At 58.3% G+C, this 25,607-nt stretch overlaps 9 protein-coding genes across 9 annotated transcripts; 4 read left to right on the forward strand and 5 right to left on the reverse strand.

Moving 5' to 3' along the window:
* Nucleotides 1-1,111: 1,111 nt before the first annotated feature.
* Nucleotides 1,112-3,103, reverse strand: J7T54_000407 (uncharacterized protein; the record flags this gene model as incomplete). Its single annotated transcript, XM_051508690.1, has 2 exons — nucleotides 1,112-2,919; nucleotides 2,968-3,103. The coding sequence occupies 2 exons, from the start codon at nucleotides 3,101-3,103 to the stop codon at nucleotides 1,112-1,114; spliced, it is 1,944 nt and encodes a 647-aa protein (XP_051360165.1).
* A 4,239-nt stretch (nucleotides 3,104-7,342) lies between these two features.
* J7T54_000408 (uncharacterized protein) lies at nucleotides 7,343-8,116 on the reverse strand (the record flags this gene model as incomplete). The annotated part of the gene is made up of 1 exon (XM_051508691.1): nucleotides 7,343-8,116. One exon carries the CDS (start codon nucleotides 8,114-8,116, stop codon nucleotides 7,343-7,345), a length of 774 nt encoding a protein of 257 aa, XP_051360166.1.
* A 318-nt stretch (nucleotides 8,117-8,434) lies between these two features.
* On the reverse strand, nucleotides 8,435-10,132 carry J7T54_000409 (uncharacterized protein; the record flags this gene model as incomplete). The annotated part of the gene is made up of 1 exon (XM_051508692.1): nucleotides 8,435-10,132. One exon carries the CDS (start codon nucleotides 10,130-10,132, stop codon nucleotides 8,435-8,437), a length of 1,698 nt encoding a protein of 565 aa, XP_051360167.1.
* A 1,128-nt stretch (nucleotides 10,133-11,260) lies between these two features.
* J7T54_000410 (Galactokinase-like protein) lies at nucleotides 11,261-12,884 on the reverse strand (the record flags this gene model as incomplete). The annotated part of the gene is made up of 2 exons (XM_051508693.1): nucleotides 11,261-12,197; nucleotides 12,259-12,884. The coding sequence occupies 2 exons, from the start codon at nucleotides 12,882-12,884 to the stop codon at nucleotides 11,261-11,263; spliced, it is 1,563 nt and encodes a 520-aa protein (XP_051360168.1).
* Nucleotides 12,885-13,538: 654 nt separating this feature from the next.
* J7T54_000411 (uncharacterized protein) lies at nucleotides 13,539-14,330 on the forward strand (the record flags this gene model as incomplete). Its single annotated transcript, XM_051508694.1, has 2 exons — nucleotides 13,539-13,550; nucleotides 13,719-14,330. 2 exons carry the CDS (start codon nucleotides 13,539-13,541, stop codon nucleotides 14,328-14,330), a joined length of 624 nt encoding a protein of 207 aa, XP_051360169.1.
* A 2,111-nt stretch (nucleotides 14,331-16,441) lies between these two features.
* J7T54_000412 (uncharacterized protein) lies at nucleotides 16,442-18,239 on the forward strand (the record flags this gene model as incomplete). The annotated part of the gene is made up of 2 exons (XM_051508695.1): nucleotides 16,442-16,644; nucleotides 16,691-18,239. 2 exons carry the CDS (start codon nucleotides 16,442-16,444, stop codon nucleotides 18,237-18,239), a joined length of 1,752 nt encoding a protein of 583 aa, XP_051360170.1.
* Nucleotides 18,240-18,683: 444 nt separating this feature from the next.
* Nucleotides 18,684-20,180, forward strand: J7T54_000413 (RING finger domain protein; the record flags this gene model as incomplete). Its single annotated transcript, XM_051508698.1, has 1 exon — nucleotides 18,684-20,180. One exon carries the CDS (start codon nucleotides 18,684-18,686, stop codon nucleotides 20,178-20,180), a length of 1,497 nt encoding a protein of 498 aa, XP_051360171.1.
* Nucleotides 20,181-20,537: 357 nt separating this feature from the next.
* Nucleotides 20,538-21,748, forward strand: J7T54_000414 (TPR Domain containing protein; the record flags this gene model as incomplete). The annotated part of the gene is made up of 3 exons (XM_051508699.1): nucleotides 20,538-20,540; nucleotides 20,597-21,618; nucleotides 21,670-21,748. The coding sequence occupies 3 exons, from the start codon at nucleotides 20,538-20,540 to the stop codon at nucleotides 21,746-21,748; spliced, it is 1,104 nt and encodes a 367-aa protein (XP_051360172.1).
* Nucleotides 21,749-22,337: 589 nt separating this feature from the next.
* On the reverse strand, nucleotides 22,338-25,309 carry J7T54_000415 (uncharacterized protein; the record flags this gene model as incomplete). The annotated part of the gene is made up of 4 exons (XM_051508700.1): nucleotides 22,338-22,613; nucleotides 22,668-22,887; nucleotides 22,937-23,107; nucleotides 23,154-25,309. 4 exons carry the CDS (start codon nucleotides 25,307-25,309, stop codon nucleotides 22,338-22,340), a joined length of 2,823 nt encoding a protein of 940 aa, XP_051360173.1.
* Nucleotides 25,310-25,607: the final 298 nt, after the last annotated feature.

A 25,607-nucleotide genomic window follows, 5' to 3' on the forward strand; every position in this document is an offset into this window, starting at 1 on the left:
CCCCCCCCCCCCCCCCCCCCCCCCCCCCCCCCCCCCCCCCCCCCCCCCCCCCCCCCCCCCCCCCCCCCCCCCCCCTTGAGACCAGCAGAGCCTAGAGATGAGCATTGATGCCGTGCCCACCAGTCAATGCAGAGCAGATGATTTCGTGATAGTCTGTCACGCCCAGGCGCTCGCGAAAGCATGTGACGGTGTCACTTGACGGGAAACTATCTCATTGTGCATATGTCGCGCGGGTTCACTAAAGGGATTGGAGCGACTGGACTTGGAGATTGCGAATGGTATTGGCGGTCAGCGTGCATGCATGCAGGCATGAGCTTAAACCGTGGCTGGACCCTCCCTCCTCCCCCGCGGGGCTAGTCTTGGCTGGCCTTAGGGGAGGTTTACGAGGAAGTACCTACGCGCCTGCACTGCCCGCCAAGAGTTACTTCTCATAATCTTATCGCGCGGCGCGACTCATGACGTCGTTTCCTCCGCGTGCAGCTCGTTCATGTACTTGGCCTGCACACATTGTCCATGCCAGTCTCACTTCATGTTCAAGTTCCGCGAATCTGCATCTCTCGGGACTCTCTCGGGACTCTCACGGCAGGCAGAGCCACCCTGGCTTGGGGAGACGCGTGGCCGGGCTATCCGACAGCACATCAAGCGTCCATACACGACCGGGGCGTACGGGAGAGGGACGAGGAGAGATGACCGACGACATATGGCCTTAGACGCGCAACTTCGATTATTTCACAAGGGGAACATTGCGGTTCGGTTGTACGGAGTACCATGCAACATCTTCAATTCAGGGTTTCAGAGTTCCCCGCCCCCAGAAAGACGAAACGACCAAGCCAAGCACGAAGTGGTATTATGTAACATTGGTAGGAAATGGTATCAGAAAAGAACCGTTGTGGGGAATCATCCGTAGGCCAAAGGCCAATCCAAGTAAAACAAAGAGAGAGAAAGTCCCTCGCAGGCTAGTATAACCCCCGTTCCCGTGCGTGTATCTAAGGTATGTGAAGGAAGTGCATTACCCGGGTAAGCAAGGCTCATTAGATAGAACGTAGTATAGTGCAAAGGACACGCCGCTGTTCGAAAAAGAAGAAGAAAGGTCTGTCTTTCAAAAAAGAGATCACTGCTCGTCAAAGAAAAACGTCGTCATGGGCTCGCCCATGTGTTGCTGGTGGTGGTGATGGTGGTGGTGGTGCGGCGGCTGCGGCTGCGGCTGAGGCTCGTAGTGATACGATGACTCGCGCATGGGCAGCGCCCACTCCGGCCCTGGCACGCTGGTGGGCGGCGCATAGTGGTGATGCTGCTGCGGCGGTATCATCTCGCCGTACGCATTGGGGATCTGGTCCAGCGGCATGCTCATCTCCATGGGCGTGTCGTAGGGGCTGCCGTGCGGTGTCGACGTGCGCTTCTTGGGGCGCAGGTCCTCCATTGAGGTCACGCGCGACCAGGAGCCGGGGCGCTTGTGGTGGGGGACTGGCGTGGCGGGCCGGTGCAGGGACGGCGGTGCGCAACCGTACATCATCTCGCCGTAGTTGTCGTGCGGGATGTTGTGGACGCCCATGGCTGGCTCGTAGGGCGAGACGACCATGGCGTCTGGCATCGACGTCGGGGGCTGATGATGGTGCTGAGGCTGGTGGTGGTACATGGCGTAGCCTTGCTCGTCCATGGGAATAGCGTAAAGAGGGGAGTCGTTGACGGGCGTGGACATGGGCGTCCCGACGGGCGTCTGCATCTGCTTCGGCATCGGCGCGTCGTCGGGCACGAATCGAGGCGCGTCAGAGGGCATGGGCGCGCCCCGGGGAATGGTGATCGGCGTGCCAGGGTGCATCTCGCCCGCGCCGGTCATGGGCGTGTCGGGCGCGGCGCTCGTGTTGATGCTCGCGGGCGTCGACGGCCGCGTGGGCTTGCTCTTGCGGCTGGGGAGCCTGAACAGGCTCTGGGGCCGCGACTTGGAGACGCCGATGGTGGGCGTCGAGTCGTCCGAGCCACGCTCGGGGCTGTCCGTCTCGAGGAGGCACTGGCTGCGGAAGGGAAGCTGGAAGTGGGTGTCGACCTCGGACGGCGGCGGCACCTTGCTGTGGGTGAAGGGGGCCTGCCCAAGGACGTAGGCCAGGCGGACGAGCTGCGAAATGTCCTCACCCAGGTGTCTGGCCTCGAGCATCCGCCTCAGGTCGCCTGACGACCGGGGCTTCCAGCTCAGCTGCGTCCTCCTTTCCTTGGGCCAGATGCACGTCTTCCAGATGGGCTTGACGCGCTGCTGGCGCATTAGGTTCTGGATGTGTACCTTGTACTCCCAGTCGTTCACGTTCCACTCGTCCTCAAAGTGCTTGGCAATGTGCTCAAAATACTTGTCGCGGGCGTTGGGGGCGTCGTCCTTGTTGGCGGCCTCAAAGAGGCGATCCTTGCAGGCGCCGAAGCCGCAGGCAAACACGAGCTGGGGGCAGAGCTCGGTGCGCGCCGCGCTCGAGGGGAGGGCCTCCATTTTGTGCGCCTCCTTGGCGTGGGTGCTGTACGAGCGCTCCGTCGCAAACGAGAGGTGGCAGTTCTTGGTGCGGCAGATCCAGGTGACGTCGGTGCCGTGGAAGTTGTTCAGGTGCTTCTTAAAGTCGCTCTTGCGGCCAAATTCGACCAGGTTGCGGTCCATGAAGCACATGGGGCACTGGTACCTTTTGAGGGTGGCCATGGACAGCTTGGGCGATCCGGTTGGCAGGTCGGCAGAGGGGACAGCGCAGGGCGACTCGAGCCAGGTGTGGTCCTGGGGCTTGCCCATCTCGGCGTCGTGGATGGCTGGGACGTCCAGGTCTTGTCCGTGCTGTCCTGTTGTCGACTGTGTGCGGATGGAGGCGCCGTCCGAGGCGGTCCAGACAAGAGAGGGGGCGCCATTGCTGCTGAAGAGGGTGTTGGACGCTGATACGGACGAGAGGCGGGCTATACTGAATCAGCGCGGTCATCACTGCATCTTCGCAAAAAACCTACAGGACTCGCCCAGCCCGGTGAGGGCACACATTAGGCTGTTGAGGCCATACTTGTGCACCAACCCCAACAGCACACGCTGGTCGTCGTCGCCGAGGGGTCGGACAGAGTCGTCGACCAATGGGCCTGTAGGGAACATTCCTGGCGATTCAGAGTGTTCCGGGTCAGAGGGGATGTAGAGTGTCCTAGGCGGGGGACTGTGGTTGCCGGTATTACAAGTAGTTGGTTGGGTGGGTAGTAATATGTTCGTAGATGGTCGTGATGTATATCTCTCAGAGTCGTATTCTTCTCTTTTCCGTTCCTGGTCTGTCCTATCCTTTCCTGTCCTGGGTATCTTCTTGCTTCGTTTCTGAGTTGGGTATTATGTCTATCGTTACGACGGAGCCGGCCCGTGTACGTATTGATATATATGGTGGTGAGGTTGTATGTAAGGTAAGGCGTATTCAGAATGGACAGGAGTCTGGGGTATAGGTGAGATGGTATGGTAAGGATACAGGTCGTCAAGGCATAAAGGAGCGTTCGTCCGTCGGGCACGAATGAATGGAAGTGCCGGATCAGCGTACGGATGTTGTGAGTAGGTATATGGAGAGGAGGAGTAGGAGGAGAGGAGGGAGGGCGGAGCAGAGCAGAGCAGGGGATAAGAAGGAGGAAATATCATGAGTTTGCGAGTGAGTGAGGGTCTTCCCTGCTCGCCTGCTATGGAGCCCGAGACGGACGCGACCAGGGTCAGCCTTCAGGTCCAGTCGTGAATGGAAATATTCCAGAAGCCTGAAGGTGCGAGAGCCAAGAAAAGATGGTGGTGGAGCTGCAGGGGAGGACAGGCCTTGCAGGGGCCTCATCCGCACCTCAACCAGCAGCAGGCCAGCAGTATCATCATCATTCATTCGCTCATCCACAGGCTATCGAACGGCATGTCCGTTAATTACTCGCCCGGGTCCCGTTCTGCGGCCCTCCCACCAGGAGGTGACCACGCCCAGCCCGGCCTGCACTCGTTCCGAGTTAGAGCACGGCTGCTAGCGATGCTAGCCTGCTGCATGCGCACTTGTTGCTCTACATATTACACATTACCCCTGATCGCAATGGGCTGCATACCGTCGTTTCAGGCACCAGCACCACGAGACGAAAGAAGACATGGCGAGCTGGGCGATCGTGAAAGGTGTCAATTCACTCCTCGTCCGCGCCTAGCGCCGACCTTCACGTTGATTAGGTTGATCACCCCCTGCAATCGCCGCATGTAGACTAGTGCCCAAGCGCCCGTCCAGTCCTAGGCGACTGGAGCACGCTGCACATTGCGAGATTCCCATTAGCCCTGGAGGGTAGCGTCCAGTCCCAGCTAGACTAGTGCAGTGGCTGCGCAGGCCTGTCAGGCACGCGTGGATCCCATCCAGGAACCAATGGCGGCGGCTCTGTGCCCCAGAGAAAGCCACCACGTACGTACTGGCATCACAAACGCCGATGGGCCAGGCGAGGCACTGCTCTGCTCATGCTTCAGATCCATGGGCAAGATGATACGCACATACATCAATTTCGACAGGCACGGCCCTGTTCCATCACTGCGTGACACGGCGGCCACAGCTGCAGCCATGTTGGCTGCCATCTGCCGTGCAGTGCACATACATGGAATTCCGTATGTGGGATCCCACGTTTTAGAAGCCAACGGACAGGCGGCAGAAACAGACTGATCGAAAAACAGAAGGTCCCTTCGCCAGCCACATTCTTCGTCGACAGTAAGTTAGTGTTCAGACCGGTCGGGCGAGTGACAGCGGCCCAGAACAGCTAACGAACTTAAGTTAGTGACAGTGTCACATCGGTTGTACCCTTGTTTCACGGGAAATTGACAGTGGGCACCTGTCGGCTAGGCCTTGGGGATTTTCCTGGGCTGTACCCGTAAAATATGTGCGCAATTACGCACGCTCTCGTCAATTTGTTGTCATTGCTGCTGCACGCGAGATGATGGTTGATGTCATTCAATGAGGACTGGAGGACAGTGGTCAGTGGGAAGGAAGCGAGAATACGGATCACGCGCTCCTGGTGCCCAGATTGCCCAGACCTGCCCAGACAGTGGCTGCAGGACAGCACGCGTCGTATCTATTGGCGGCCGTGCCCATCCTCTGGCAAGCCGCAACAGTGTCCGTTCGTTGGTCAAACGGTTGGTTGGTCGGTTGATCGATAATGACGGATAATTAATCAGGAAAGGGCTGCTGCCATGTGGAAGGCAGGGATGCTGCTTAGCAGGTGATCATCATCATTGACATGGACTATGGAGATTACCGTTCTGGGGTCGACAGGTATGAATGTGCGCGTGCATCGTACCTACATATGTACGTGCATGCATACATGCCAAAAGCAATAATCAAACAAAGCAGCAGCGCACCTTCGCAAGCACGGTTCAAATGCAGACAGCCGTCCCGCTGACCACCCTCCCTCGCACCGCACACGTCTTGTCCGTTTCACAATCCCACGACGACACCAGCTTCACTTTGCTGCACCAGCAAAACAGCCTCGACCGACCATGGTCACTCTCATCTGTAAGCCAAAGCCACGTGGGTGGGGGGCCAACCCCCTCGCATCAGGACAGGCACAGCAGAGAACTTGATACGTACCTCCATCCAGACGAAGCCATCGTGCAATAAATAGTGTGGGTGACTGACTCGTTCTCTTGAGAGTCGGCCCAGCCCCGACACGGCCGGTTATCTGTCTGCCCCAGGGCTGCAGTGACATTCGGTGTTGATTTTTTTTTTTGGGTTTTTTTTTTTTTTTTTTCTTCTTTCTGCCCTAATTACAGGCTACAGCTGCTCGCAAGCATTGCTGCTGAGGTCATTGACTGTTGCTTCTCTTGCACTCGCGAGACCAGGCCCCATCAGGCCAATGCCACGAGACCCGGTGCCAAGAACCCAAGAAGCGCACAATCTTGAATCTGCCTCCAAAAATAAACACACCAAGGAAAACCTGAAACGCGACCATCTGCTGCTGGCGCGCGTGCGGCAAGGCCCCTGTGCAGCTCCGGGCCTAGCCGTCCAGTCGGCGATAACCAGTGACAGTACGTGCATTTTGGTAGTCAACGTACTAGTGGTTCATCACGTTCAGAGGGACCAGTCACAGACTCACCACACAACAGAGGACGGACGGACACATGAGCAAATAAGCTCGTGTGTCCTGTTGTTTCAGAATGGAGATCGCGCACACGCGACTCAATTAAGGCCCGGGGGGACTGATGCGATCAACGGCGGGGAAGAAGGGAAGAAGACAGCAAAAGCCAGCGAGTCAGGCATCTCTTCGTCCAAACATGCGTGTGTCAGACGAGGGCGCCGGTGATTGCGCTAATATTGTGAGAGCCCAGCCGCGCCACACAAACAGTCTGTGTCAATCGGCGGGTCGGAAGTTTTGCTGTGGGGAGCTGGCTACGTACGACTGCCCGCCATGTCTTGGCCTCTTGAACTCTTGGGAGATCTCGGCCGCAGCGGCGGTGACGAAAGACGTGGGCTCTAATTAAACAAGCCGAGCTGACCAGGATTAGGGTGGCGTGGCTGGCTGGGCAGTCCTGATCGGGCTTGAGGAAGAGACTGGCTAGTGATTGGTTTCCCGATTCCCTCATTCTTCAGAGAGCCTAGAGGTGAATGACGGGCATAATTCGTCTATATATTTATGCATGTTCATGGGCATTGTCGGTACACGGAAACGTGATCTGCAGGTTGACACATTGTGTTTCAGTCAAGTAGGTATTGTGGCCGGCTGCTGATAAGTACACGTAGATCAATCGCAGGAAATGTTGATCAATGATACATGCTCCGTAGCATGATTGAGTTTAATCGTGTGCTGTATTACTTTCGAATGAGAGCATGGCTAGTAATGGTGCGACGGTCACTGCATTTTTAAGCCCATGCAATCGTGACTTGGTCTGACACGTTGTCTCTATGTACATGGATATGAGACGGAAGATCCCCCGTGTCAAGCTGTATCAACTGGCCGTCAAACTTCACATTGGGTAGTATAGTCGATCCTCAAAATTATTCATTCTATGTGTGCCATATCTTAGACGCCGTTTTGCTTATTGAATAGCAAACAAAAACCCCCATACGAACCGCGAGCCATGAGTGAGGCTGTACTGCAGGGTAATCTCGTGACACGGGGTCCGTCGGTCTCCCGATCACAGGGACTCTCACACGCTTGTAGTGAAACAGACAGGTAATATTTGATACATTGGTAAACAAGCCAATGATCGTTCTTGACATTCTACAAGTCACGAGTTGATTCAGCATCAAGTTGGCATCAAATGGCTGTCTGGACATGGGCCCTCCATGAGCGTCTCGTCACAAGTCAGAAAAAGTCTTGATGACTTGAACATCCGCCCGCGGCATTACTTTGTCTTAGTTCTACTTCATGTTGATTCTGCAGGGCTCTTTACAAGCGTATCCCCATCTGTCGACTCAGCTTTCAAAAGTACCACATCCATCCATCCGACCTGACACTCTGTGGCCTTGGAGACAACCCTGACCCCCGTGATCTTGACGTTCTCCAGCCCCAAGGACGTGCAGCTGATCGTCCCCTGGAATCCAGAACAGTCACTTCCACTGAAGACGACGTACCCGCCATCCACCTCGACAGTCCGTCGCCCGCCTCCTGCTTCGCTGTCGGTGTCCTTGTCAGCGGCCGCCGCATGGACCACGGCACGCCAGCGCATCCAAAATTTGGGGCTGCGGAACGAATTCTTCTCAAAGGCCTGGTACCGACGCCGCTCTCGTTCGTCATCCTTCTCGATGCTGCTCATGTCTTCGTCCTCAACGTCCTCATCAGTAGAGCCCTCTGCCTCGTCTTCTTGCTCCTCCTCCTCGAGCTCTCGCACCACGTCCCCCAGAACCTTCCTACTCCCCGCCAGGACAGCCACGCCCTGCATCAAGCCAGCCACGCGCAGCGTACACATGAGTGCGTCGTCGCGGCCGTCAACCAACCCGTGAATCTCCAGAGTATCTCGCGCCCTCGGCACGCCAGCGGTCGAACCCTGCGCCAGCTTGGCGAGCGCGGGGCATTGGAGTTGATATACCCCAAAGCTGCGTCGAGGATCAAAGGCACGGGCTTTGGCAGTGCCCTTGGCCTTTTTGCCGTGGCCGATGCGGCGCGCTGAAAAGTGCTCGGCCAGCCAGTCGGCGTCCATAGAGAGAGGTCGATGTGTAACGGAACCAGTGGAGCGACTTGGAGCTGTCTCAGGTAGTTGAGGCCATGGCAAGCGCTAGCGAGAAGTGGACATGTGCGTCATCGACATACGTGCAGATACCAAACAAACACGCAATGTCAAGTCAAAAGGTAAGGTAAAGTAAAGTAAGTTGGTATGACCATGTAGTGGTATCTGAGGAGGTCCATACCATTCCAACACAAAAATCGCCCGGCACTTCTATCCTAGGGTATACCAAAAATGCAAATAACGCCAGCCCACCCTACATAAGAGAGTCATTCATCCAAAGAAAGCAAAGCCTCACTGGTACCCCTGCTGGTACGCAAACGGCGGCTCCAACTTGACTTCGCCGGAGCCAGCTCGGAGTTCGTAAAACGCCCTCTGGTCCGGGAGACCATACCCGCCCTCCATGGACGGCCCGTCGCTCATGTCCACGTCGCCGCCCGAGTGACTGCTCGCGAGGCTGCGCAGACTCCGAATGTCATCCGCCACGATGCCCCCGTCGCCGCTGGCCGCCGCAAACGACGGCTGTCCGTGATAGTACCCGGTCGGGTCAAACATGTCCTGCTGTAGAGCCTGTTGCTGCCGGTGCTGCTGCTGTTGCTGCTGTGCGGGGATCGTCCGGACGGGAGGCCGCGCCGACCGACCGGAGCGCACGGGTGGTCTCGTGCTAAACTGCTGCATGCGTCGCTGCGTGGCGTAGTACTCGGCGAGCTGGGGGTTGTTGGTGGTGCCGCCCCGCGATATCCTAAACTGAAAGGGATCCTCGCCCGTGGCGGAGGCCTGCCTCATCATCTGCTGCTGGGTGAAGGGCTGTGACGGGGCCCTCTGCGCGCCTTGGATGCGGATCCTCTCACCACCGTGCAGGCGGCACTCTTCCCTGATGGGCAGGCCGTTGCTGACAACGGGCACGCTCTCCGGGTCGGAGCCGAGGGCGATGGCGTACTGCACGAGCATGCGCAGGTCGCCCAGGTGCCTGGTCTCGAGCTGCTTGCGGAGGACGACGCTGGTCTGGGGCGTCCAGACGAGCTTGTTGCGCTCGCTCTCGGGCCAGTCGCTCTCGGTCCAGGCGCGGAGGGTGCCGCTCTGGCGCATGAGGTTGCGTATCCGGGTCGAGTAGGACCAGTCGCCCGAGTTGGAGCCCTCGTCGAGGTGCTTGATGACATGGGCGACGTAGTTCTTAAAGGCGACGGCCTCCTCGCCGTCGCGCGTTGTCTCGTAGACCTGTATGCAGTTCTCGAAGCCGCAGGCAAAGACCTGCTGGGGGCAGAGCTCGATGCGGGCGTCGTCGAGGTTGGTGCTCCGCGAGCCGCCGTGGACGACCTTGATGTGGGTCTTGTAGACGGTGGCCCAGTCGAACATTTGGCCGCAGGACCGCTGCCGGCACTGCCACTGGGCGTTTGTGTAGTGGAAATCCTCAATGTGGCGCTTGAGGTCGTTCTTGCGCGTGCACGTCTTGACGACGCCCTCCTCGGAGCAGAAGCCGCAGGTAAACGTGCCTCGCTGCTTGTTGGCGGCGGCGGCGGATGGGGACGCGGACGCGGGCACGTCCTCGCTCGAGCGACTGAGGAACTTGGCCGTGCGGGCGGACACGTTGGAGATGATGCTCCCGCGTCCCGAGCCCGTCTCCTCCGACCGGATGCTGGACCCGCTGTCGAAGAGGGATGTGGGCGCCGAGTCGACGCTGGAGAAGGTGCTCGTCGTGATCTCGGACGCGCTGTCGGGAGGCAGGCCATTCTCCTCGAGCATCAATCGCGACAGACCCTCGGCGCCTCCATATTTCCGCATGAGATGCCGCAGCATCTGCCGGTCGAGCTGGTCCTCGTGCGAGGGCGCGCCATTGCTGTGGATGCTGCCGCTGGTGCTGCTCTGCGGGCGTTGGTGATTGTTCTGCTGCTGCTGCTGCTGCAGCGAGGAGGAGGAGGTGCCTGGGGACGGGCCACTGCCGGCGCTCGCGTCCCACGAATCGGGGGCGGGCATGTCGGGGGGTCGTTGCATGACCCCTTTGGGCGGGTGAAATGGAATTGCAGTGGATGCTGCCGTCGTTGTCGTCGTCGTCGTCGTCGCTGTCGCTTGGTCCTCTCAATTGATCCGGCGCAGGGTGTTGGCGGCGGAGGAGGTGGAGGACTGGAGGGGAGGGAAGGTGAGTCGACGGCGACCGCGCCTTGGCTGCGATGCCTCGCTAATTGACGGCGAAGAAGAAGAAAGATAGAGAAAAAGAAGAGATACAGTAGTCTGGGAGAATGAAGGCCAGGCAGCGGGGCGATCCGGGGGGCGATTGGGCTGCAGGGGTTTCAGTCGTCGTATGCAGTCTCAACTGGTGCTGTAATAACTAATGTACGCACTTGGTGATAAAGGCGAGATGATAGTGGTCAGGGCGCGTAGTAATGGCTACTTCAGGCAGTAGTACTCAAGGCCTGTCGACGCCCCAGGGTGATGCTTGTCCGCTTCCCCATGCTGCGACGTCAACATGGACATGGAGGCATACCCGAGGCATACCTTGGGCCTACAAATCATCAAAGTCCATTGCATACCAGGCATGGCCATTGATCACAGACCTCACTGCCTCAAACCTACGTGTACGTCCTCAAGCAGTTGAGGGTCTCGCCGCCTTATCTCTAGCCTCCTGCCTGCCCGGGGACGATCTGCAGGCTGGATCGCGCCACGCAGCGTTAGTGGCTCTCCATTTGTCAGTGGCACCTGTCAGCATATGGTGCTATAGGGTCGAGGCTGTCGAGGAGTTGACGAACTTGCGAGTCTGCTTGTCGGCGGCGACGGTGATCCTGCGCTGGGCTCTCATATATGTAGTAGTCTGACATGCGAGTAGTCTGGCCCGTGAGGACTCGGCTCAATCCGCCAGCTGTCATCCACGGATTGCACCCATACAAGTATACCCCGACTCCCCTAGTCCAGTCCTTGGCCGACCGCATCTTCAACACGCAAGACGTGGGGGCCTGTCATTACTTGATTAGGTAGTACTTTTTACACATTTTAGTGCTACCCCGGCACGGCACAGTGGCCATCAACCGCTGACACAACCGCTTACACAACAATAGCGTCAAACTCAATTACAGCAATTCCGTGACAGGCCCGTGTTACTCATGATTACTTGCTTCAATTACAGCCCTATACCACGCCCTCGGCCTTGTAGATGGCACTTCCGTGCCCGGGCCGACTCACAACCACCGCCTGCGTCTTCTGCTCCTCGGTGAGGTCCATCTGCCCATAGTACTCGCGCTCCAGCGCCGCCTGCACCGCCTCGACCTTGTCCGCCGGCACAAGGTGCACGCTGCATCCGCCCCAGCCCGCCCCCGTCAGGCGCGAGCCGTACGCGCCCGCCGCCCGGGCGACGCGGCAGATGGCGTCAATCTCGTCGCAGCTGCACTCGTACAGCTCCCGGCACGAGTCCTGCGTCGCGTTCATCAGGTCGCCCAGCTGCGTGTTGAAGGCCGTCGTGTCCGTCGCCCCCGTGTGCACCGGCCGCTCCAGCAGCGTCAGGAACTGCAGCACCCGCAACGCCTCGGAGAAGACGTGCAGCGCGCGCTGGCGGAGCTTGAACCGGTCCGCGCGGACGGGGAACGTGGACGTGAAGCGCGCCTCGAGCTCGGCGACCGAGACGCCCAGCGTCGACGCAATCTCCTCGCGCGTGTAGCCGTCCTCCTGGGTGAGCGTGTCCTTGACCAGCTGGAGCAGCCTCGCCAGCTCCTCCTCCTTGGTGACGCTCCGGGCCGCGCTCGCGTCGCCGCCCTGGTGGTAGAAGTAGGTCTCGTGGAAACCCTGCAGGCTGACGCCCAGAGGCCCCGCGTCGGTGGGCAGCGGCGTGCCCGGCGGGTTGAGGACCGCGTGGAGGTACGCCGCGGCCATGCTGCACTCGACGACGCGCAGGTTGTAGTGGATGGGCCCCGTGACGTGCTTGTTGGACGTGACAAACGACTGCGCAATGACAAAGCAGAGCTCCGGGTGCGTCGGGGGGAAATGGATCGGCCGTGCCTTGAGCTTGGGGCTGAACTCGACAAAGAGGGCGGCGCCCTGCTCGGAGAGGACCGAGGCGGCCTGGTCCATGCTGCGGGGGGAGGGGGTGTCAGATTGAAGCTCTTTGGCAAAGTATAAAGGCAGAAACTCACCCGCCCGAGTTGACGCCCACCGCGCGCTCGCTGACAATGGCCACCTCGGTCAGCTCCGTCTTGTCCACGGCCGTCTCGCCGTTGGCGACCATGACCGCCAGCGCACTCGCGCTCACAAACGCCGCGCTCGAGCTCAGGCCACCACCCACCGGCACCGAGCCGTTCATGACAATCTCCATGTCCACGGGCGCAAAGTCGGCGCCCTTCTTCTTCCGCAGCAGCTCCAGCGCGCCCCGCAGGCCGCTCTTGAAGTAGTTGGTCCACTCAAACTTGGTCGAGTCAATCGGCACGTCCCCCCGCGCGTCGACCTCGAACGTCTGCCCCGGGAACTTGGCGTCCTGGACGTTCCGGATCTTGATCTGGAAGACGCCGTCCTTCTGGGCCGGCGATGACGAGGCGGCGAGTAGCGCGTCCGCCTCGATGGCCATGGGCAGCACCGAGTAGAGTGAGTAGTCAATGTGCTCGCCGATGATGTTCACCCGCCCGGGCGAGCGCGCGACAAAGGACGGCTTGTGGCCAAAGGCCGACGAGAACGACTCGAGGAGCGTGTTCCACCGAGGCGCCTGCTCGGCGAGGGCGGCCTCGGGGTACATGTCGGCGAGGGCATTGGCGGTTGGGACGGCCATGTTGGTGGATGTTGCTGCTGGACGAATTGCTAGTACTGGACGAAACTCGTGATATTCGGGGGAAAGCAGTTTGGGGTCGCAGACAGTAGTATCAGTACCCCGCAGTGGTGGGTTCAGTCTCTGTCCAGGGTCTGATGACGTAGATTCGTGAAGCTATCACGACAGAATGCACAAGAAGAGAACTGCGAGAGCGAGGAGGAGGAGGAGGGCGAGTGTCAAAAAAATAAAATAAAAAAAATTAGGGAGTCAAGACGCGCGACCTGACCACGACTTTTAGCTGCGCACGTAAAATACCTCTCGCGCTTCTGCGCATGGCGAGCTTCCAGGCTTGCGGCGGGGACGCATACTTTTTCTCTCCTGTCAATCCGGGGTACTGGCCACCGAGTTTTCCGCCCGAGGGACGGACAATCCGGCATGCTATGAAGAGTAGCGGCGGGATACTTACGTTAGCCAGGGCAAACAGGCGATCCACTCAGATGTGAAAATGACTGGAGCTAGGCGGCTGAGGAGAGCAGCAGAATGCCTGCCTTGCCCTGCGCCTCAGCTACGATTCACCCCTGCCGTGAGCGTGAGGTATAGGAACGATGGGATTTTAACCTCACCCGAAGTAGAATTCTCCGTTCTCACACAGTCACTCGACGCTCAACTGCCCAAATGGCGTACTACGTCCGCGAAATGATGCCCGGCAACCTGTACATCACAATGTCCCTGCACGACGACCCCCGATACATCGCCGGGCCTCTCCTCTGCCCTACGCGCCCACCCGCCGCCTTCGAGCCCTCGTCCTACGAAACGACGTGCAACCCCTTCTTTGGACACGAGCAGTTCAGCTAGGGCCTGTACTGGCTCGACGACAAGGGCGCCGGCACGCACTATACCATGCGGAGGAACACAGCCTACCTCTACCGATGCGAGGTCGACCCGAAGCAGAGCCTGTACCTACTCACCATCGAGACCGTGTCGCCCGTCGAGCTGCGGATGAAGCGATCCGTCGTCATCATCCTCCAAGTCTTTGGCGTCCCGCGGCCGCTGTGTGATGTGGTGACTACCTACCTCGTCTGGCTCCTGCGGCACACGGCGCGCACCGCGTCGCGCACCTTTATCTGGGCCGCCACGGGCTACGTGCGAAGTCGCGAGCACACGGCAGGGGTCTATACCGACGGAGACGACTCGGGCAACACGTTTGTCGTCAACGGCTTTCTGAGAGAGGCGTTGGGCCTGGCGCACAGCGAGCTGGGCTACGCCATTGGCGGACAGGTGCCACGACCGGTCATTGTGTCGCGGTTCGCAGTCACCATTGTCGAGGAGGGACGTGGGGAGAGTGAGGGTCATGGTGAGGAGGAGGAGACGCAGGGGCCGCAGGAGCCGCTCAAGACGCCACTCATGTTGCCCATGGACGCATGGCCGTCGCTGGAGGATTCGCACCGCAGGGACAAGATGGAATGAGCGAGGGGAAACCCACTGGCGATCGTTTGCTAGCCACCCATATGACGTACCTAGTGATCGATATTCTGTTTATTGTAACGCCAAAACGTGATAATCTCGCCACGGCACAAACAGCGCATGACGACGGTCCAGGCGCTGGCTTGCGCGAGAATCGCCTGCCGAACTAGGTAATCTAGGTGCGACAGTGACCGCCGCCCCCCCCGCCGCTACAATTCCACGCACAAAAAGCGCACGCAGCTGATTCGCTCCCGCAATCAAAGTTCAAAGACGCTACACCACTTGGAGCTGCGCGACATTCGCCTATTGTCGCGGGCCTTTTGCCGTTGGCCAGAGGGGCGATAAGATTTATGGAGCATCGTCATCGCCACATCACCCAAAGCCCCGCGTGCAGTCCCTGCCTGAGATGGAGGGGTTCGTAGCGAAAGGGTATAAAGGCAGACGTCCATGCGGCTTCTTCAGAGTTTGCTTCTGCTACCAACAACTCGCAAACACAAGAGACCACACACACACACACACACACACAACAACTTCCACCAGCTTTTATAAACCGACATTATGGGTGACTGCGGCTGCTCCTCTTCTGGCTCCTGCAACTGTGGCTCCAGCTGCACTTGCGCCAATTGCCCCGTAAGGATTGACTCTAGTTACTCCCTCATGGCGGCAACTCTTGCTAACACTGATTCTCAGAACAAATAAGCTATACGCTTGCACTCGGTGCTTGAACAGCGGCGTGAGACGCGCGCAATGAGACGAAGAGACGACGAACGACGATTTGCATAGTTGGATGGTGTTTGGTTGGTGATTGGGAAGGGGTCTACATGTGTTTGGTTGGAAAGGAGTCTATACGCGACACAGACTGATATTGAGAATGATAAATATAACAACAATGGGGCGAATCGATATTTGCGTGAAGCTATCGTACCACAAAAAGAGGGTGCTCGCCACGTGCTGGTCTGGTCGTCGTCGTGGATCGTACCCGGGGATCGGTCTCGACCTATGGGCTCTGCCAAATGCACAGAGGAGTTGTGACAAGTCGATATACATAGCAACGAGGGGATCAAGGGGGACCTTGCTCATACTGGCTCACCAGTATCCTGATGGTTCGCCTGCGTTGGATTGCATGTAGGTCGACGTGGGGTGGCGTGTTGGCACGGTGGAATGTTGTGCCACCACACGCACACGTCTGGTGGTGTGGTGCTCGTCTGCCAGCGAGGGAAGAAAGAGCCAGACTCAGTCTTCGATTTCGACAATTCGCAGCAGGTCCTGCTAGGCATGGAAATCGACTTTTGAAGAGAGATCAAGCACGGCCTGGCGTGTTGACTATAAGTCGGCCGGCTTATGGCCTGTACACGTGTATGGTGGTTCACTTGGGCACTGGAACTTACAAATCTCAAGGAAGCCGTGTGGTTTGAGCTTCTCACTTACGGTAGATAGCCTCGCAATGTTCTTGGGTCCCAGACTTGTTCACCTAGCTAGTTCGTTCCCTCTCGCAGCCCGTCGGTTCGGTATCCCAATACCACCTTCCTCGAACTCAGTTGAGCCAACTGGTTAGGGACATATCGTGAATGATCGTCCAAGACGGGTTGGCATGGTTGTCGGCCGTTCATGGATCCACAACAGAAGGAGCCTCTTAAGTGTGTTCCCCGAACTGCTGAAAAGTCTGCGTTGAGCCAGGGTCAGAGTTTACTCTCCACCTGAGTTCACGATCTAATCAATCAGCCAAGGGCCGGACAAAGTCGGACGTCCGCTCGACTAGCCCACGAGCTCGTCAACTGCCAATCCCATCGTCTTCTGCTGCCGAGCACGCCAGAACCTCTCCACCTCGACCGTAAACAGGACCAATATCCTGGCGGCTCATTGTCCGACCCACTGCCAAGCATATAGCCCGATCCCCAGTCCGGCGCAAAACCCATCTGATAAGATTAGATCCCGCATGCCCGCCTCCGGTATCGCGAGATCCTAAGCGAAGCGAACAGAGTTTTACTCAAGATTGCATGAATATGGGGCCATGTCCGCGATGGAACCCCTCATGGCTTCGCTTAAGAAGCTGATGGTCCCGCGTCTGCACTCATGAAATTGCATCTGCAACTCCTTCTCTCCCCGAGACCATCATGTCGGGCAACTCTGACATTGAGGCGACACCCGCTGCGGTGGCGCCTGGAACAAACACCGAGAAGAATGCTGCGGTTGTGGATGACCTCGATAAGACGCACGACGATGCGGTCCCCAGCCAGGATGCCCAGCTCGGTGTCCAGAAGATCGAGGCTGTCACCCTGTCCTGGTCCAAGGGATGGCTGATCGCCCTGCTCATCAAGTACGTCCCTTCAATGGCATGTCTGCCGGCCAACTAACGCGACCAGCATCTGGCTCATCTTCCTCGTCAACGGCTTTCGCGGCGCCGTCCTCATCAGCCTCACGCCCTATGTCACGTCCGACTTCCAGGCCCACTCCCTCCTCACCGTGATCGGCGTCGTATCGAGCGCCATCTCGGCCGCCGTCTACATCCCCATGGCCAAGCTACTCGACGTGTGGGGCCGCGCCGAGGGCTTCCTCCTCATGGTTGTGTCGGCCACCCTGGGCGTCATCCTCATGGCCGCGTCCGACAACCTGGCCACCTTTTGCGCCGCCCAGGTCTTCTACGCCATTGGCTTCTCGGGCATCATCTACGTCGTGGCCGTCATGGCGGCGGACCTGACCACTCTGAGGAACCGAGGCATCGCCTTTGCGTTCACGTCGTCTCCTTACATGATCACGGCTTTTGCCGGGTCAAAGGCGGCCGAGGGATATCTGCAGGACGTGAGCTGGCAATGGGGCTTTGGGTCCTTTGCCATTATCGTGCCTTTTGTCTGCATGCCGCTGTTTGTGATGCTCGTCCTCAACCTTCGGAAAGCGGAGCGACAGGGTCGGTTTGTGCGCGAGAAGTCGACCACCCCGATGCCACAGCGCTTCTGGCAGGGTCTCAGGGACTTTGACGTGCCGGGTGTCGTCCTCTTTGGCGCAGGTCTCACCATCTTCCTCCTCCCGTTCACACTGGCAACGTCAGCACCCAAGGGGTGGGAGCAGGACTACATCATCGCCATGATCGTCGTCGGCTTTGTCCTCCTCGTGTCCTTCGGGCTCTACGAGGTGTACCTCGCGCCCTCGCCCTTTATGAGGGGCAAGTTCCTGCTCGACCGAACGGTCATTGGTGCCTGTCTCTTCGACGCCATCTACCAGGTTTCGTACTACTGCTGGAATAGCTACTTCACGTCCTTCCTGCAGGTCGTGAGCAACCTCAGCGTGGCGGAGGCCGGGTACGTGAACAGTACATTCCAGGTGGTCTCGGGTGTGCTGCTCTTCATCGTGGGCTACGGCGTCCGCCGGACAGGCCGCTTCAAGTGGCTGTTCTACGTGACGACGCCGCTGTACATGCTCGGCCTGGGTCTCATGATCCACTTTCGTCGTCCGAACCAGCACATTGGCTACATTGTCATGTGCGAGATCTTCATCTCCATGGGCGGGAGCGTCTTTATCCTGCTTGTGCAGCTCGCGGTGCTCGCCTCGGTGGACCACCAGCACGTGGCCGCCGTGCTCGCCATGCTGTACGTGTCCGGATCGATGGGCGGTGCCATCGGGCGCACGGTGTCGGGTACGATCTGGACAAACACATTCTATAAGGCCTTGCTCCGCAACCTGCCCGAATCCGCGCTGCCCGATGTCGTGGAGATTTACACCAATCTGGGGGTGCAGCTGTCCTATGCGGTCGGGACCCCTGAGCGCGCGGCGATCCAGGAGGCGTACGGGTATGCGCAGGCCAGGATGCTCGCGGCTGGGCTGGGCGTGTCTGTGCTGATGGTCGCGAGCATCTTTATGATCAAGAACATCAAGTTCTCGAGTGACACAATGCAGACGAAGGGTGTAGTGTTCTAGATAGTTAGGGGGTAGTGCGGCGGCTGAATGGATCGCTTTGCTTGCTTCTCCCAAGAAAGCGAGTACAGAGACCAAGTTTCGAATGTGCGATTCCTTGAAAGTTCTGTCATTGAATGCTGAGTGCTGAAGAGAGGCGTGTCGGGGTGGGTCGCGCCTCGGGCTCGACGCTTACATATACCATAGTAATTGTGGAGGCGCAAGCCCCCAAATACGGTGCCCGAATGAGGCTAGCCCCAAATGGTCGTGACTCCATGACATTACATTACCTACATGACATGTGCCGATCCGAGTCTCACCCAGACTGATTGCTCGCCTGACATCAACATCTGCATCACCTCACTACATGCGAGACATTGCTCCAGAGCTGCTTCTCGCTTGCACCTCATATTCAAGCCCAAGCCCACGTACCATGCGATAGGCCCATTGGCCCCCAGCCGCATCACCATGGCCTCCTCGCCTGCCTCGCTACAGTCCCTCCCCGACAACGCATCCGGCAGCGCGCCCAGCATGCCCACCGAGGCGCCTCCCCGCTGCTTTGTCTGCCAGATGGACCAAGAACCCGCCGACGACCCCAACGACTGGGTGTCGCCCTGCCCCTGCACGCTCGAAGCCCACCATGACTGCATCTACTCGTGGGTGCTCGACTGCGAACGCAACAACAAGCCGCTTCGCTGCCCGATATGCCAGGCGCGCATCGAACTCGAGGGGCCGTGGGATCCCATCGTCAGCATCTCGGACAAACTGGAACGGGCATTCACAAGGGCGAGCCCGGTGGTGCTGTTCACCGGGCTGAGCTTGGGGGTGCAGGTTGGCGCGCAGGTGTACGGTGCCATGGCCTTCTGGGCGTTTGCGGGCCGCGAAGAGCTCACAAAGTTCCTGCTCGGGCCGAATATGATCTTGGATGGGAGGAGACCACAGGGCCACTATCTGAGGAGGGTCGGTAACGCCGTCGTGCTCATGAACATTGCGCCCGTGCTACTGGTCAGCCAGCTGCTACCGTCCCTGGCCAATAAGCTTTTCTTCCCGCTGGCCTCCCTGTACGGTACGTGGCACGCGGCGCACACCAAGAACTTTTTCAGCTGGCCTCCCTCGCCGCAGCTGGCTATCGCCATGTTCCCTCAAATCCGGGGCATCTACTACTCGCTATGGCGCGAGTTCGTCTTCCCCTACGAGCTCAAGCTTCACAGGCAGATTCAAGGTCTGCCGCCACTAGAGGAACGCGGCGAAAGAAATGGTAACAACAGGCAACGGGAGAGAAGGCAGGCAGAGGGAGGCGGTGTGTTGGGCTTCCTTCAGCAGCTGATTGACGCATTGGACCCAGAGGACGGGGGCAACGGGAACGACGCCAATGTCCAAGCTGGACGTGAAGGCGGAGAAGCCGAGGCCGAGCAGGATGGAGGGGATGTGGAGGTGGCTGAATACGTGGTAGAGCTGGACATTGGCTTTGGCGGTGAGGACGGCAACGCGCCAACGGTGCAAGTACGCGAAGAGCGGGCGGATGGCGAGCAGGCGGTTGAAGAGCAAGGGGACGACCAACATCACAACGAGCCCGTCAACGAGGCGCAACAAGAACGGCCTGGAAATCACGAGGCGCCACCCGCTCCTCCTGCGCGTGGCGGAATCGGTCAGCTACTGTCCTTGGCCTCGAATGCAGTGGTCAGTGCTCTGCTCCTCCCGGGCGTCTGCTTCGTCATGGGGGAGGCGTTGCGCGCCATTCTTCCCCGGTCATGGACAACGAGCTTCATGGAGCGCACGTGGAGGGGCTTCACGGTCAAGAGGACAGGCATGCTCCAGCAACAATGGGGCCGAAGCTTGGTGGGAGGATGCATATACGTAGTCGTCAAGGATGCCGTGAGAGTATACGCCAAGTCACGCAAGGTCGCGGCCATGAACAAACGGAGGGTCAAGAACGTGGACCGATCAAGAAGGGGGTCGCCTTGATGCATTCACACGCTTGCGAGGGGGTTCGCTTGTAAGGGGGATGGATGGCTAGTATTATAATGATGAAACACAAACAATCGCCCCTCCTGACAGCGTTAATCAATCCACGGGCTTCATGATTATTCAGACAAAATTGTCTTTGGTGACGATGTCCAAGTTAGGCCGCCGAGGCCTCGTACGCAGCCGACGCTAACACGACATGCCCCGAATCCCGTGTACTGTTGTTAGTGAGCTCCCCCACAATTGCGCCCAGAATATTCTACACAACCGCCGCTTTCTTCTCCATCGCGGGGCATCACCAGCTTCACTCTCTCCATCCCATCCTCATCCCCCCTCTCCCCCCCCCAACCCGCCAACATGGTAAGCACAGTCGCACCACGGACAGCCAGAGCACGCATACTGACATAACACCACAGCCTGCACAGACATCCCAGCAGCGCCTCGCGCTCGCCATCTGCGACTTCCTCACCACCTCCCTCACCGACGGCACCTTGTCCTCCGACAACGACGCCTCCATCGAGGTCGCCGTGGAATCTATCAAGGAATCCTTCAACATTGACCCGTCCGACCCCGCACAGACCGCCGCCGCCGTCGGCAACCAGAATCTCCTCCAGATCTACTCCGTCTACGAGAAGCTCAAGCAGAATGCCCCCGGTGCCGCAGCAGGCCAGCAGCCGGCCCCCGACGCCGAGCTCACCGAGGACAAGAAGAAGGAGGCCGAGTCCCTCAAGAGCAAGGGCAACGCCGCCATGGCCCAAAAGGACTACAAGTCCGCCGTCGACCTGTACACCCAGGCTTTGAACGTTCACCCCCGGAACGCCATCTTCCTGAGCAACCGCGCCGCCGCCCACTCGGCCGCCAAGGACCACGCCTCCGCCCGCACCGACGCCGAGTCCGCCGTCGCCATCGACCCGACCTATACGAAGGCCTGGTCCCGCCTCGGTCTCGCTCGCTTCGCCTTGGGCGACGCCAAGGGCGCCATGGAGGCCTACGGCAAGGGCATCGAGTTTGAGAGCAATGGCGGCAGCGACGCCATGAAGAAGGGCTTTGAGACCGCCAAACGCCGCGTGGAGGAGATGGAGACGGAAGAGGCCGATCTGCCACGCTCGAGCCCTGGCTCACCCCCTCCCACGGGGGGTGCTGGCGCCGGCGGTATGCCTGACCTCGGCTCGCTCGCCTCCATGCTTGGTGGTGGAGGCGCCGGCGGTGGTGGCATGCCCGATCTGAGCTCCATCATGTCCAACCCCATGTTTGCCAGCATGGCCCAGAACCTCATGTCGAACCCGGACATGATGAACAACCTCATGAGCAACCCGCAGCTGCGGCAGATGGCTGAGCAGTTTGGCGGCGGCGGCGGCGGTGGCGGTGGCGGTGGCGGTGGCGGTGGCGGCATGCCTGACATGAGCGCCCTCATGAACGACCCCAACATTGCCGACATGTAAGTGAATAGCTTTGTTTGCTTTCTACACCACGACTAATATTGCTTCAGGGCCCGCAACATGATGGGCGGCGGTGGTGCTGGTGGACAGGGCGGTCGCGGCAACAACCCCCCCGGCTCAGGGCAGTGAGGGCAGCAATGTAATTACTTCACCTACGCAAGAGTCGACAATATTGGTAGCCTTGGTATAATAAGATAGAAATCTTTTGGTTCTCGTTTGCACTGACGATATCATCTAGTCTAACTTTATTATACACTGTGTGTTCATCGCGTCCAAAATGCCGTAACATGCCGTATTCCATGCTCCATCATAACTCACAGCCTCTCTCAAGCAGAGCGAACAACGCCACGGCCGCGACGAGCCCGTATGCCTCTGCCGCGACGGCTGCGCGAACCACGGTCCAAGGCACTGGATGATGGCTGTACGTAGTTGTCGGTGGAAGGGCGTCCGGGAAACTGGGATCTGGCTGACACTGTTCGCTTGGGAGTAGGTTCTTGGCTGATCTGTCAACAGTAAGCGTCGCTCAGTAATGATACCAAGATTTCCATTTCCTTACTAAATCACCAGCCTCGTCCCTTTCCACGACTGTACTCAGCACCCCTTCGTCCTCCTCTGTGGCCTCTGACTCATGCGAAGCAGATGGCTCGCTACGTGACTGTACGCGGCGAGAATAGTGTGGCTTTCGATAATTGATTGTCGCTGCCTCGGCTGGAAACTTCTAGGCGTCAGCGCTCGCATTGTCCTCCCCGTCGGGCCGCCCTGTCAGAGACAGCCCAGTGGCGGCCCCATCTTCCTTGCCCTTGACTGTTCCTTTATTCACATTCGAGACTGCGGTCGATTGACCCTTCTCCTCCTCCGCAACCTCATCTGACCAACGGCCGCCATCGTCCACTACCACGGAGTCTTCAAACGTCTCGCCGGTCTGTGGCATCTGCGACACCGACTTTGGCGTAAACGTAGGGGCGACCGGGTTCAGGGGCTTCAGAGGGTGTGCCTAGCATCATTCTGTCAGACTACAACCTCATTCAGCGTCCGCTACAACCCTTACCTCCGGGGTGGGGTGGGTAGTAGTTTCGGGGTCTGGGCCCGTCTGCCGCGCATCGCTCACTTCAACGTATTTGTGAGGCTTGAGGAAGGCCTGCTTCGACCACAGATCGGCGTATCGTCCGCCAGCTGCAACCAGAGACTCGTGGTCACCTTTCTCGATGATCTTGCCCTTCTCAACAACAACGATGAGATCCGCATTCATGATTGTGGACAAGCGATGCCTGCAATGGTCAGCCAAGTTGTGCTCACCGGCAAGCTCGGGGCACTCACGCAACGACAAAGGTGGTTCGGTTTCGGCATAGGGTCTGGAACGATGCTTGAATCTGCTGCTCGGTGTCGGTGTCTACAGAACTGGTAGCCTCGTCGAGCAGCACAATGTCGGGTCGCTTCAAAATGGCACGAGCAATGGCCAGACGTTGCAGCTCACCGCCAGAGAGCTTCCTGAGCCATGTTAGCGACTGCATAGGACGAGCCAAAGTGTACTCACACGCCCTTCTCCCCAACCTGTGCTTCGTACCCGTCACTGAACTCCAGAATCTTATCGTGGATGCAGGCCGCCCGGCACGCATCGTGAACTTCTTCATCCGTGGCTGTGATCCTGCCATATCGAACATTGCTCATGATGGTATCATCAAACAGAACCGGGCTCTGGGGGACAACGCCAATGCGCTCCCGTAAGCTATATAGCTCAACGTCGCGGATGTCCTGTCCGTCAATCCTGATGCTGCCCTCTCTGACATCGTAGAAGCGGTCCAAGAGCTTGAGCAATGTAGACTTGCCGGCACCAGTTGATCCCACCAAAGCGACTGTGGTCCCTTTTTCGACCTTGAGACTGATGTCGTTGATGACGCTCTTCTGCCGGTCGTAGCTGAACGAGATGTGGTCGAATTCGACCTCACCCGCCTCAAATCGCAGTGGGCGTGCTGACTTCTTGCTCTGGACTGTTGGTTCAGTCTGCATGACACGCAGCAGCATTTCGGCTTCCACCAAATCGTCGCTTATATCCTTGCCTAGGCTCGAGAAGAACTTGAGGGGATTACTGAGCTGAGCCCAGTAGCTGAGAAGCATGGCGAACTGACCGGGCGTAGCCTTCCCAGCAAGGATTCGGGCCACAGCAAGGTATGCACTCACCGCCAGGCCAAGCAGGAGGACCATACTCTGAAGGGCAATGAAACAGTTCCAGCGCATGATGTACTTCTTCTCCGCCACAAATCTCTCGGTGACCGCGTTGGCGTGTCGATTGTTCTCGTACCCTATCTGATTGAAGGTGCTCGCAGTTGTCCATGATTCGAAGCCGCGCCACCGGATGGATGACTCTTTGAAGACTGTACGCAAGCGGGTACGGCTGGCCTTTTGTGTGCGAGCTAGAAGATCTCCTGCGAGCATGATGAAGACGATACTGGTAGCAACTGTGGCCAGCCCTTCGTATGAACCAAAGGTGTAGGACAAGTACACCACGGCCACTCCCAGGTCGACCAACATCGGCAACGCAAGCATCAAGACGCTCTCAATGACCGACGAAACGGCACTTCCGCCATTGATTGCCAAAGTCAGGTCTGGTGTACTCTTGGAATCGTGAAAGTCAGCAGAAAGGTACATCATATGCGAGAATGCTGCCCTTCTCAGGGACTCGTTGGCGTAGTACTTGACAGGCACCCACAACCACTGGTTCAGTAGATTGATGCCGCATTCGGAAGAAGCGAAACGCAACGCAATGTAGACGGCGACAGCAACCCAAGGGTTTGCATGAGTTGTTCCATTGAGGGAGTCGACGATCACGGCAACTTGTCGTGGTAACAGAAGGTTGAAGAGGTTGGATGTCAGGAGACACGCAAGAACGAGCGCGGCTCTCAATTGGAGCTTAGGCAGGCTGAATGGCCATATGTATGGGAGAAAAAGGGCGAACTCTTTGGCAAACTGGAACCAATTGCCACCTTCGAGCCGTTTCTTCATGTCCTTCCGCGCCTTGGTCTGGGAACGCTCCCAATTGTTCGCATCCTTGTCGTCCTCTTCTTCTTCTTCGTTGTTTTCGTCATGGTACTGAGCCGTGGAGCCGTATTGGGCGTTGTCTCCATTGAGAGTAGAACCCCCTGCGACAGCGCCATTGGGCTTGCTCAACAGACTCTGGCGTTCCTCGTCGGAAGCGGCGTGTTTCTCTTTGACTGTTTTAAGAGTGAAGCCAAGCAAGAGAATCAGGATGGCGCATCGAGCGCCAGCCAAGACGAGCTGGGGCACGTCAAGGATGTTGAACTGCAGGCTGTGAATGGTAGCCTCGAATGCGAGACCAAGCAGCCAGCTACCACAGTGAGGATACCAGACCGGATGCAAATTATCGGCAAGTTTGATGAACAGCACCGAGAACACTAGAACGCATGAAAGATGGCCGACGACAACATAGTCTTGCGGCTGGGCGGCAGAATCCGTCAAGATGAGAGCTGCGACAGCGGCGTGGGCCAGCACAAAAGCAGCAAGGAGCCAAAGAACAGCCAGTCGTGTTGATGGACAGATTGCTGGTCCTTTTTTGGCCCGATTCGTCTCGAGAGTGCAGACAGCAGCACAAGTGGCCCCGGTGAAGTAGAGGAGCACGGCGGCCGGGTAAGCGTATTGCAGGCCCACGAGGACCGTGTCGAGAGAGCGTGCCATGAGTGCGATTTTGACAATGAATCTTGGAGGTGAAGGTGAGAAGAGGAGGAGGAGGATGAGCACGACGACGACGACGGCAATAATTCCAATTTGTTGTTCAATGACTGCGGGTGCACTTTCCCCTGATTTCGAAAGAGCACAAAAAAGCAAGAGCACCACCTGGCCGTGAATTTGATTAATTTGGTAGGCAGCAGGTGTGACTTTCAGGGTCCTCATGCACCTTGTTGGCAGAACAACGCGTTTCCTAATAAGGGATGTTGTGGGGTGCGGATCTTAGCGATTGGTTGCCAAATTTGGA

Source organism: Emericellopsis cladophorae (assembly GCF_022114955.1).
Source record: "Emericellopsis cladophorae strain MUM 19.33 chromosome Unknown NODE_48_length_181081_cov_114_058711, whole genome shotgun sequence".
NCBI classification, from domain to species: domain Eukaryota; kingdom Fungi; phylum Ascomycota; class Sordariomycetes; order Hypocreales; family Bionectriaceae; genus Emericellopsis; species Emericellopsis cladophorae.